Source organism: Camponotus floridanus, unplaced genomic scaffold, assembly GCF_003227725.1.
Source record: "Camponotus floridanus strain SB8 unplaced genomic scaffold, Cflo_v7.5 scaffold17, whole genome shotgun sequence".
NCBI lineage: Eukaryota > Metazoa > Arthropoda > Insecta > Hymenoptera > Formicidae > Camponotus > Camponotus floridanus.
The window spans coordinates 1443007-1456263 of record NW_020229292.1 but is presented as its reverse complement, the minus strand read 5'-3'; the positions used below and the strand labels follow the sequence as shown (position 1 = coordinate 1456263).

At 25.7% G+C, this 13257-nt stretch overlaps 2 protein-coding genes across 3 annotated transcripts; one reads left to right on the top strand and one right to left on the bottom strand.

The window, feature by feature from the left end:
• Positions 1 to 693: 693 nt before the first annotated feature.
• LOC105256067 (UDP-glucose 6-dehydrogenase) lies at positions 694 to 6434 on the bottom strand. Of its 2 annotated transcripts, none has more exons than XM_011265710.3 (6): positions 6160 to 6434; positions 4538 to 5023; positions 3468 to 3665; positions 2139 to 2585; positions 1441 to 1596; positions 694 to 1194 (listed from the first exon to the last, which is right to left on the bottom strand). In XM_011265710.3, exons 2-6 carry the CDS (start codon positions 5000 to 5002, stop codon positions 1018 to 1020), a joined length of 1443 nt encoding a protein of 480 aa, XP_011264012.1. In that variant the 5' UTR covers positions 5003 to 5023; positions 6160 to 6434; the 3' UTR covers positions 694 to 1017. The 2 variants fall into 2 exon arrangements, with proteins under 2 accessions (XP_011264012.1, XP_011264013.1); XM_011265711.3 differs by having other exon boundaries at positions 6332 to 6434.
• Positions 6435 to 9175: 2741 nt separating this feature from the next.
• LOC105256066 (etoposide-induced protein 2.4 homolog) lies at positions 9176 to 12282 on the top strand. The gene is made up of 6 exons (XM_011265709.3): positions 9176 to 9586; positions 10563 to 10738; positions 10835 to 11090; positions 11269 to 11612; positions 11908 to 11982; positions 12076 to 12282. Exons 1-6 carry the CDS (start codon positions 9572 to 9574, stop codon positions 12161 to 12163), a joined length of 954 nt encoding a protein of 317 aa, XP_011264011.1. The 5' UTR covers positions 9176 to 9571; the 3' UTR covers positions 12164 to 12282.
• Positions 12283 to 13257: the final 975 nt, after the last annotated feature.

Below are 13257 nucleotides of genomic sequence, written 5' to 3'. Positions count from 1 at the left end.
ACACATGTATTCTCTTTTCTAAAGATTAACTGTATTGAAATTGATAGCATAAATAAATTAGTATGAAAATTCGTAAATAATAAAATCAAACAAAAATTTTTGTTTTACACCAAATATTTTATTAAACTGCATTGACGTGAAGAGAGAATTGGACAAAATTAACCTATAATACTCACGGATAATATAAACAATCTCTGTCTTCTACCATTTCGCCAAGGAAAATTGACTTATATTAATATGTATATATAGCACCTATGAATGATCATTTTTTTACTTGGAAAGTTACAATAAAATTTTCAGTTTTTTATTACATACTAATAATATACTAATAATACGATCAAATCTCATAATTAAATCATAATCAATCTCATAATTAAACCATAATTAATCTCACAATTATAATCAATTATGAGATTTTAGATTAAACATAATTAAATCTTACAACTAAATACGATCTCATAATTGATGTATGTGATAAAAAATGTAATATGTATGTTTGTTTGTATGTCAATAATTTGTTCTAAGATAAAAGTTACATGTTTATTTAAAATAACATTTAAAATAACATAGCAACATAAGCGAATCTAGCCCTATGAAGAAAGCTTAATCTCATGAAAAATAAAAAAAAAATTCATAAATAGAAGATAAAACTTTTTTTCAATATTTTTCATATGTTGTAAAATACATTTTTGAAAAATTTAATTCATTCTGTAACTTCTTTTTTCTAACCTATGTCAATTACAAGAAATTAATACAAATTTACATATTAACATAAATGTTGTATGTAATCGCATGTTAATATGCTGTTCAGTCAATTATTTATACGTTCATCAAAATATGAACATATTCATTAAAATATTTAGATTCTTATGTCAATGTCTTACGTTCTATATACATATATAAATGCATTCGTATATCTCCTATATCTAAATTAGCTCAACAAGATCCTTGTAATTGTAAATATTATGTATCAAATTGGAAGTATTGCTTATATAAATTGGTCTATTTTTTTTCCTTTTAAACTTGCGTCTGGCTACCCCACGCTCTCGAAATCGCGGATCTTGTGAGTTTTTTACCAATAGTCTGAACAACAAAACCAATCCTTTGCAATCTATTATGATCTAAAATCTTTCTTCCGTCAAAAATATATGCTGGTTTCATCATGCCTGCGTAAATCTGTATGTAATTCAGCTCCTAAGAATTGCACATTAGATAAAATAGTGACTAACTTTTTTTTATATAAATATTATATTAACTTAATATCGAATGTCGCGAAAAAAATTAATCAATTATCATCATAAATAAATTTCAAATTATTTTGATTGAATGGTTAAATTAATAATATAAATATTCTTATCAGAAAAAGAAGCTAATATTTTTACTTTATCAATCAAAGGAATTCCATTTCATAATTATAAATTATCAAAAGATAATACTCACGATAAATTCATCCCATTCAGTGCATAAAACTATCGCATGTGTATTTTTTGTAGCACTATAAGCATCTTTATAAATACTGATACGATTTTTTACGTCTTCGGGATTGCTCGTAACACTCGGATGAGTCAAGTCTTGAATGATTTGAGTTTCCTCGACCTACATATTAGAAAGTCGTAATGCATTCATTGACAATTATTCATTTGATAATTATTCATTGGCAATTATTCACTAATGAAATGCTTTTTAATTTTCATGCTACTTTATGTAAAAATTATATTATTTAGCATTCTGGAGCATTAATATTAAAAATACTAAGGATTATTTTTTTTAATGAAATATAATCTATACATAAAATTTTGTTTAATACGTAATAATTTGTTTAATAAATAAATTTGCTGATAAACAAATTGATGTCACTTTAATGAAAATTTAAACTACACTTATAACTTAATTATGAAATTAAACACATAAAAAATTTGAAACTTTATTTTAAAATTTTGAAAATACAATTATGTAGTGTGTAATACATTTTTATTTTTTATTTTTTAGAATTTAAAACTTAATATGAACAAATCATTATAATAAACATTCAAAAATGTGATCTATGATAGTTTGCAATTTAATCTATTCGCATATCAAATCGAATATACATAACATCTGGAACTGATGAAAGAATTGTAAAAAGAAAAGAAGCTAACCTTGGGATCGTAAATATGCAGTACAGCGCCTTCGTCCAGCAACGTCTTAGCGACATGAATCGCTGGTGATTCACGCGTGTCTCCTGTATTTTTCTTGAAGGCAAAGCCTAGCATGGCAATTCTTTTATCCGTCACGGTGTTGAAAAGGGATTCTATGACCTTTGCAGAAAACCTTGACTTCTGATATTCGTTCATATCAATCACCTGTTGCCAATATGCTGCTACCTCAGGTAAATTCAAACATTCGCAAATGTACACCAGGTTTAGAATATCTTTTTGAAAGCAGGAACCACCGAAACCGACCGATGCATGAAGGAACTTGGAACCGATCCGTGAATCAAGTCCGACTGCTCGAGCGACCTCAGATACATCGGCACCCGTGGCTTCGCATACAGCCGACAAGGAATTTATGCTGGATATTCGTTGTGCCAGGAAAGCATTTGCAGCCTCAAATCAAAGAACCAAATATGTTTATTGCAATGCAGTTTATTATAATTTATTGTTTTATTTTTTAGGATTATAAAATTCCAAATCTAATTTTATTAATCAATTGTAATGATTTATATTAATAGTACGTAAAAATGTATTAATAAACTGTAAAACAGACTTCGGGCGCTAATGATTCAAAAAATTAATTTTAAAAAATTATAATAATATTAAATATTATAATATTAAATATTGTAATAATATTAAATTGTTAATACTTTTGGAAAGTATCTAGCAAACTTTAGTATAACTATAATCAAATATATATATATATATATATACACACACAATATAAATTAAAATTCATTTTAATTTATTTTTAATAAATTAATTTTTTCTTTTGATGCTGCAAATTACAATATGTTAATGTTTATTATAATTAAAATTTTCATACGTAAAATACATGTCATTTCAATGAGTAGTTGAAAATTTAGTTTAAAATAACAATTTTTATATGAAAATTTTTTATAATTTAGTGGCAGATTTTTCATTAAGCACAACAATAGGTACAGACCTCATTGAAGACCTCATTGCAAATCAAATCTCAAAATCAAGTTATATATAAGTATATCAAAATGACAAATTCGCCATTAAAACTATTGCTAAATTTATCTGTATCTGTAGCTAATGTGTTGCAATAAAATCTGATTTCTTTATCTAATTGTTTATAAAGCGCAATATCATTATAAGTAATTAAATAAAATTAAATAAAAATTAAAAAACAACTTTAACTAAATAAAAATTAAAAAAGAACTAAAATAAATATTTAAAAATAAAACTTATTCAATTACTTATAATGACATTGCGCTTTATTATGATTAAAACATAGAGTAAATTACTCACCAACTTCGATAGTTCGGAACTCCATGTGTTAGTTGTTAAAATATTTTCTCTTGGAATCCAATGTTCGTAAACTTTGCAAAGTTCTTCAATGGCTTCTTGTCCTTCCGGCGAGTCTTCTCCACCAATCAGTACTCGATCTGCGTTTACCAAATCTTCTATAGCAGTTCCTTCAGCTAAAAATTCCGGATTCGAAAGGATCTGAAGAATAATTAATATTTGCATATAAACATGATTAAAGAGATGGATCTCAACAAACACACAGAAAATAAATCAACATAGACGCGCGATAGTGACAAGATTATAATACCTCAGCAAAAAAAAGTCATAAACAATCACGGATGAAACAAGAATGTTACCTTGAAAGACTGGAATTATAATATAAACAGGTATAAAATCATGTGGCTGACGATTCAACAATTAATCATGATAATGGGCATAGCAAAGACACAGAATATAATCAAAACTTTGCATGTCATACAGATGAAATCGAATATTTCCATTTTAAAGAATTCAATAAAGCGTAATTTTAACGCAATATTATGTTACAATACTGAGGTAATTAATAAATATTAAAGATAATTATAGAGCACAAATGGTACCATGAATATGAAATATACTAAATCATGTATATGTATGTGATAGTCATTTAATTTAATTGAGTTAAATTAAAGTTGCATTATAAAAGAATGTTACCTGAGGGAGATCATTTGCTTTTTATTTAATATATGCAGCACTTTACATTTATAAATTGTATAATATTAATTATATATATATATATATATATATATATATAATGAGTAATTAAAATATATTTTTAATATTATTTAATGTCCTTTTATATTTAAATGTTATTATATATATATATATATATATATATATATATATATAATATTTAAATATAAAAGGACATCAAATGATATTAAAAATATATTTTAATTACTCATAACTTATTAATATAACTTTTAATCGCACGCATATATTACTTTAAAATGATAAAACGGAAATAAAGGAAGAAATAAGAAAAGTATTAATTTTTAAATTGCGATTGCAACAACAGGCGGTAATTTTACCTGATAAGAAACGCCTGGTTTATGATTGGCGCGCAGGATATTCATGATGCTCTCGGCTGCTCGTACCGGCACAGTACTCTTTTCAACAACAATTTTATTTCCCGTGGCGATTTCCGCGATCATTCTTGCAGCACTCTCCACGTACTTCAAGTCCGCCGCTCTTCCTTTGCCATTGCCAAAGGTCTTTGTTGGTGTGTTTACTGAGATGAATATCAAATCGGCTTCCTTAATAGCTGTGTCGATATCGGTGGAAAAAAATAAATTTGTTCCACGACATTTTTGCACCACTTCATCCAAGCCTGGCTCATATATCGGCAACTTTTGCGAATTCCATTGCGCTATTCTCTCCTTGCTTTTATCGACGACGGTTACTTGAATTTCCGGGCATTTCAACGCAATAACACTACATGTGGGTCCACCTACGTAACCGGCTCCAATGCAGCAAATTTTCCGAATTCTTGTCATTTTGATCAGCTGTAATATAATCTAACAAATCATTACGTTTTAATTGTGTTTAAAATCACATTTATGGGAATCACAATTATAAAATATATAGAATAAATTTTATGTTGCGATAAAGATGTTATGTTATCAAATTTGTTATCAATTCTTATATGCATAAGAAAATAATATAATTATTTCTTTGTAATTTTTCTTTAATTGAAAATAAAATGTTGAAAAAAATGAAAATTACATTGATTTTTTTCTGTTATAATTAATGATAAGAATTTATAATCAGTGATTTCCAATTATATATATTATCAAATATGACCAATATATTATTTGCTTGATCTTTGATATAATATATTATTTTAAATTAGTAAAAGATCATATTAAAATTTCATATCAAGCTATGATAAATTAATATCTTACAATTAGACACAAGATAATATACAATAATAATACAAGAGTTTATTATCTGATAAAACCAAATCATAAAACCAATCCAATAGATGATAACATAGATAAATAAAAAATTTTGTATGATAATCTATTACAATGTACATTTACATGTTTAAAATTTAATTCCAATTATATTAAACAATTTTTGTTGAATAATTTCTTGCGATAAAAAAAGAAATATTATTAAATTGGATATCATATAATAAAAGTATATTCATAAAATTAACATAAAATTCAGAAAAGGATTATTTTCGGCTAATGAACAAATACTCTAAAGTAAACATTATCCATCCTTGTAAGAAAATATTCATAATATAAACTCTTATTATTTAAATGAATATTATCGTCAATACCAGGAAACAGATAAAAGTTTATCTACCGGTTTTTAGGAATATACGTCAACGGAAGTACAAATATACTATCGACCTATTTCTTATTTGGCGACATCGAAATTTTTTCTTTTACATACTTTACATACTCTTATCGAGAATATTATTTATAATTTATCATAATGTGTCAGAAAGGATTATATCATGTTAATTATTGATATTGATATTGACGTTTTATCATTGATATTACATATTCTAGACACGTACTGACAGAAAATTAATAAACTAATAATAATAAATAAATAAATAATTATATTCTCTTTCATTTATAAAATATTTCGGAGCACGCGTTTCGATTCGCCTGAGAATCTACATAATTCGTTTCCTTACTCAAGTTAAAGAGTGGACTCTTATAACCAGCGAAGATGTGACATGAAAACGAGCAAAGAATGTCAGCTGCAGTTTATCACGAACAGAACGATGCACGTAGCTTCCACAGAAAGAATGCAATTTCATTCATAGAATATCGCGGTGCAATGATGTTAATACATGTTGCACACACTTTTTACATTCTGGCCTCTTTAGACACTGCACATCCGTCATTTCGGAACACTGTAGAATGGGATGAAGTAAACGTCGAAGCTACAACGAGGTCGCTCCGTTGCCACGTCAGGATGACGTAAAGGCGCATGCGTAAAGGATTGGCAACATTGGCGAATAGGTTCATCTTAATGAAAATATGTCATAATGAATAAATATGTAAATAAATGATTTTTCAGTGTTGTTCGAATTTAGAGGACATATAATTATATATTATTTTATTATATTTATATATTTTATTATTTTATTATATTATTTTATATTGATAACTTTTAAAGTCATTCATAATATTAAAATTTCTAAAAATCAAATGTATAATAAAAATAAGTAATTAAAGATAAATAACAAAAATAGTGATAAAAAAATAAAATTAAAATTAAATTTAATTAAATTTTAAGATTAAAATTATATGTAATATCCAAAGAAAAATTGCTTATTATGAATATATAATGAAATTATATATTGCATAAAATTATTCACACGCAAAATATATTAGTGATTAATATTTAATTAATATTCTATAATTAATGATAGCCAAAGTATATCTGCACATATCATTTCATATAATCTTAAATCATTTGATTTCACGAATTAATTTAATTTGATAATGAGTCTCTTATCAAATCTATATATTATTCATTAATTTGTATACAGAAAGATAGATAAAAATATAAAAATAGATATTACATGTTAAGAAGTTGTGAAATAATAATCTATCCATATTTTTCACGAAATCGCTAATATACAATTATTATTTGAATATTTTATATTTTTTAATATAATACGTGTTTATAATAATATTTTGATGTTTATATACTATTAATAATTAAAAATAGATAGAATTGTACACAAAATTTAATTAATTGAAATGAAATATTGATCAAGAATATATAGAGAGCATCATGTATGTAACTACATATCCAATTATGATAATTTTTCAATGGCAGACATAATATAAATTATGTCATTAAAGTCTATTATTTGCAATCAAGCGAGACGTATATAAATAATGATTCGATATATAATGGTTAACTAAATGGATCGTATTTTTTCGTTTATATATAGACTTATAATTAAGATAAATGCAGTTGATATACAATACATACAATTTTATTTTTAGATCTTATATATTTATATACAGCGGACATTGAACCAACTCGTATACATATGTATTAATTTGAATATATTTTATCTATATGTAATATGTAGAGATAATTTCATTATCTTGCGACTATTTTAAAAAATAGTCTACACTATCGCGTAAACTGAAAGCACAAAATAATGTTCTTATAAATAAAAGCAATAATTATGTTATTTTATTAAGCATACATTTATTAAAATATTTAAGAAAGATAATATTATATATTAAAAAGAAAATATTGTTTTAGTAGACATGAATTATGCAAACAGTAGCCGTATATGAATAAATAATAAAACTCTAACAAAATGTAAATTAAGAAGCCAAATTTATAAAATCTATTATTATATAAACATATAAAAAATGATTTTTCTCTTTATAGGAATTCCAAAGAATTTTAATTTACTTTATTCTCTTGAATAGTAATCACGATAATAAAATCTCGCTTACATCTGAATATGTGTTCTCAATATGCGATTTTCAGAAATGGCAGAACATGTATATGTTACATTTATCAAATGCTTACATATATAGTAACTGTTGCTATTTATTATTATGCTTTTGATTATTATGCGTCTAATTAAAAAATTCTCAAAATATCACAAAATTTTTTTCCTTATAATTCTCATATATCTTAGCATATATATTTTAAATATTTTATATATGAAAGTATTTCTTTCCTGATTACCATGTATTTTAATAATGCATTTTAAAGAAATCGAGACATATTTATAAAACGTATAGTAAAATTAAATAAATTTATTTATAATTAATTAACTTCACACCATTTTAATTTATTTTCACACCATTAACGAAGATTCTTCCTTGTTTGAAGTACATTCAAGATTTTTTAAATAAATTTTCTTTAATATCTAAATTTTTTAATAAATAATTTGATATTTATAATATTTAATATTTAGAAATAAATTAGAATATTTTATTTTCAGTGATATTATATTTTATTTCCAATGATAATTGATAAAGATATCATCACATGGTGACGATGCCGATGATAACAATTTAATAAATTTGACAAGTTAATAAATTGACAAGTTAATATTTAAAGAATGTTTGTCATTATATTGCGATAAATGGCGATAGTACGTCGACGACCTAATATTTAATAATATATGAATAAAATATATAAGTAATATACTTATATATACTTTTTTCTCGTATTATATTTCATAGTAGAAGAAATTAAATGGCACACAAAGCGCGCTTTATAATGTCTAATATTTCCCCATATAATATATAAAAATCTAATAACGTTGTCCAACTATTCAGTCAGCTGAATGTGACCAATGGCCGCATTCAGCAGACTCAACAGTTGGGCAACTTACTAGATTTTCTGATGTAACTCGACGCTGATTGGTCGGATCTGAAAGTAGAAACCAATCATATTTGATTGCTACTTAGCGGTTGAGCTGCTGAATACGGCCAATGAGAGTTTTCTATCCAGAAAACAGGTAGACACATGATTGGCTATCGGATAGAGGAATTTTCAAAGCCCCGAAAATTTTTCTATTTGACAGCAACATGCCACGCTCTGTTTATGGTGTTTTTTGCTGGAAAATTTCCAAGTTGTACAGATCGACTAATTTTATTGGCACATGCGCAAGATAAAGGCATGATGTCCGAATACCTAGATTCGACTCGAACTTCAGATGGAGAGAATATGATGTTAATGCAATTTCGAGTAGCCTGCGATCAGCTGATTCTTTCAGTTATTTGTTTTTTAACTAACTCGTTCGCAGTAATCGGTTGTAGACGCGGGGAGAGGGGAAATGGGTTTCCGAACAACGGGATCCCCGCCGTTATTGGACGATATGAATTGTTTGCGTAGTTCATTTCACGACGGATGCTTGACGTTCGAGTACTTGTTGCAACGGTGCGAAAAATTTTTCGTGAGCTTGTTTTTATAGTGAGTTTTCATCGCTTTTCGACATCCTAATCAACAATATTGTGGCATGTAATTCTTCCTCGTCGTGCCAAAAATGACCGCATTCAGTGCATTGTCCCTTTTCCGAGAATAAATCGAGCTACATCCAGTCAAGTCACATCATGGATAGCGTGACAGTGAGTAGACTTTAACCTCGTAATTTTCCATATGTTTTTTTTTTTCGTGAACTCTGTGCGTTCTTAGTCATTGCACTCTTTGTTAACCAATCTTGCTAACAATCGGTATCACCTGTCAACCCATGCTTCGATTTTGATGTTATTTTGTCGAAAATCGAAGTATAAGTGTGAAATATTGTTAATTAATATTAAATAAAAATAAATATTGTCAAATTGTCAAATATTTATTTGCTGTCTTTTATATCTTTTTACTTGTTCAATTTTTACTATTTTCGATATATTAACATTTCAAGATAAAATTCCTTATTTAAAGAATTTTATTTAAAATTTATTTAATAATACAATTTTTTTTCTTTCAAACTTTTTTGAACTTTATAATACTAAATAATACAATTCTTTGCTTGATTTTAACAGAGTTTTAGTTTAAGATCTTATTTATCAAGATATCTAATCAAGTATCTAGTATTCAAAATTGAAAATATACTATTAACTAATATAAAAATTATATTTATTTTTAAAAACTATTTTTAGTGTCATTGTAGTAAAATTATCATTGCATTTGATTTTATAAATTTATAGAACTTTGTATATATGCACTAACTTTTTTTATCTTTAGACCTTTTCTGTGTTTTTACTTGTGTTACTTCATATATTTATTATTTTTCTCATTGTGTATATGTGTAGAAAAATAAAAATGTTGTATATATATATATGATTAAAATGACATTTCCCTTCTGCAAACGCATTGAAATAAGATTAATTATTTTCATTAAAACTAAGTTAAGAATGGAAAAGTTTTGTTTCCAACATGTTCGAATATTTTAATAGATACATCTGATATCTGTCACTTCTAATTAAAATGTATATTAATTATTTATATATTTTTTTAGATACTCTATTTAAAGTATTATATATAGCTTCTGATACTGTGTATGGATATGTATTTCAAATATTATTATAAGTTTTGTATTTTCAGGGGATAATATACGCAATATGTCGAGGATTTGTAGACAGTTGGAGGGGTGCTATTGTACTCTTTTACATGGATAAACAAATCAATGAGAAATTAGTCATAAGCTCTTCTACTAGAGCAGAACTGAAAAAGAGAGACTTGGCTATACAAAATACTTTTAGGCAGAATAATCAACAACGGTATTTTTATTCTTACTCCATGTTTGCCAAAAAATAAATGTAAAAATAGATATAATATTTTCATTGCAGAATTTCTTAGTCTATGTATGATTTTAGGAAATCTATGGTAATGAGAAGAACCATTCAATGTTGTGCATTAAATGGTGGTGTGTTTTGGGCTAGTATAATAATATTTGAATATGGACTTCTACCATTTGTCAAGTATTTACTATCTATTATATTCGGCCATTCCCCTGGTATGGCTCTTATTGTATGGTCATGGATTCAGCCATTTTTATCTTTGACATTTGGCACAATATGGGTGCTACCACTGTTTTTGCTCAGCAAGATAGTTAACAGCTTATGGTTTCAAGTATGTATTCATATATGTGTATAATTTTTTTGCAAAATAAATAATTTCATTGTATTATAATATTCATTATATAATAAAATTATTAATATAATATTAATCATTAAAATTATTATTAAATATACTTTATTTATTATATATTATAATATAAAAGAATATAGTATATTTATAAACTATATAGGACATAGCAGATAGCGCTTATAGATACAGACAAGGGAGACCATTGCTTTTGTCAAGCGTAAGCAGACTGATAGCTGATACACTTTTCAGTGTATTAGTTCAAGTGTTGTTCTTAGGACAAGGAATGTTGGTGTCCAAAGTTCCGTTACCATTATTAGGGGATATACTTGCCCTTATTCATATGTGCCTTTTATATGCTCTCTATGCCTTTGAATATAAATGGTTCAACATGGGTTGGGAGTTGCATAAACGATTAACTTTTATTGAAGGCAACTGGCCGTACTTTTTAGGCTTTGGTATGCCATTAGCGGTACTTACTCAACTGCCCAGCTCGTATGTTACAAGGTATAAAATAATTGCTATCTTTTTGAGAAAATTATCTTTTATTTATTAACGTTTGAAGACAAATATTGTTCTTTTATATTTTAATCTGTCTTTTTTAAAAATATAAGATTTTGATAAACTCCAAATACATTACAACTTATATTGGAAATTTTCTATTAAATTTTCCTTAACTTTTTTCATTGTAAATAAACACTAATTTTCAATATAAATATATTCTATATTTATGCAATTAATTTATTAAAAGAAATTGCAATTTTCTAAAGCTCTATATATTTATAAAATATTTTATTTTCAGTGGCTGTGTTTTTTCTATTTTATTTCCATTATTTATTATAAGTGGAAACGAAGCAGAACCTGTAACTGGAACATGGTATATATTTTTAGATTATAAAATATATGTATATATTTCATGCAATATTTCATCCATTTAAAAAATTTAACATAATGTAAATAATTCTTCCAGTGATTACCAACTGAAATTATTTTCGCCAGTAATCGCAATTGCAAACACATTATTTAATAAAACCATTGGACGAGCCAATAGGCGGTGACAATGAAAAAGAAAAACGAGGAAATGCCTAATTTATGCAATTTGCATATTAAGATGCACATGCAATTTATCAATTTGTTACAAAAAATTTCATGCAAAAATAATTATAAAAATTAATATTTAAAAAATATTTGTATCTATTACTGACTATTGCAGGAGATATTTTTATTTTTAATTATTTAGTTCGCTTACAAATTTCAGCGAAAGAAATATAAGAGATGTATTTTTTTGTTGAACCAAATTAAGATAAGCTCATAAATTGTATATTCATTTTTATCAATATTTAAAAAGAATTCGATAATATTTTAATTGGAATGCATCCAATCAGTACAAAGATATTTATTTACGCATATTTAATAACGCACATATAGCTTATTTATATATGTGATTTTTTGTATTTAATAATACTAATATATACGTAATAGCAAACCTGAAGTTATATATTTCTCAATTTTTATGAGAATTTATATTTTGAGCTTTTTATGCAATAGCTAGTCATTTTTCAATATCTATTTGTGATCTCCGATCGGCGCTGCGCTATATATTATAAACATGCTATAAAAATAATGTTCTATGACAATTTATATATACAATATATATTCAATTTATGCATCAAGAATTCTTAAGTAGTTGAAAAATATTATTTTAAATATTAAAGTAATCTTATAAATATAATATAGTGTTTTGCACTATTTTAAATTCTTTCTTAGAAATGTTGTATTAAAAAAAATATACTTAATTCATAGATATTTTAGATTAAAATGTCGATTGTCCATACAGTGATGTATTATAATCTTATCAGTTTTGCAAATTAGCTGTATGCTTAAAGAGTGATGAAGCAGTTAAAATGGCTCTAGCATTACTTGCACTTATTATGTAATTATGTAACCATATTATAATGATAAAACAAATTGCGGATGGTACATTTTTATTCTATACATTTATCATAAAATAAGATTAAAGGAAATTTAATAATAAGAATAATGTTTGATCTTAACTTTATGGACAATCGATTGTACATCACACAAACATCAATAGAAAAACATTTTAATCAATTTAATTTGTTAAATCTTAATTAGATATGCATTGTGCCAT

Bases quoted from the DNA above. Each gene is read 5' to 3' on its own strand.
- LOC105256066 (XM_011265709.3), top strand. The intron at 10,739-10,834 runs GTATTTTTATTC...GTATGATTTTAG, and splicing joins AGGCAGAATAATCAACAACG to GAAATCTATGGTAATGAGAA. The intron at 11,983-12,075 runs GTATATATTTTT...TAATTCTTCCAG, and splicing joins GAACCTGTAACTGGAACATG to TGATTACCAACTGAAATTAT.
- LOC105256067 (XM_011265710.3), bottom strand. From the start codon at position 5,002: ATGACAAGAATTCGGAAAATTTGCTGCATTGGAGCCGGTTACGTAGGT. The intron at 2,586-3,467 runs GTGAGTAATTTA...CTTTGATTTGAG, and splicing joins GTTCCGAACTATCGAAGTTG to GCTGCAAATGCTTTCCTGGC. The intron at 1,195-1,440 runs GTGAGTATTATC...TGCAATTCTTAG, and splicing joins CTGAATGGGATGAATTTATC to GAGCTGAATTACATACAGAT.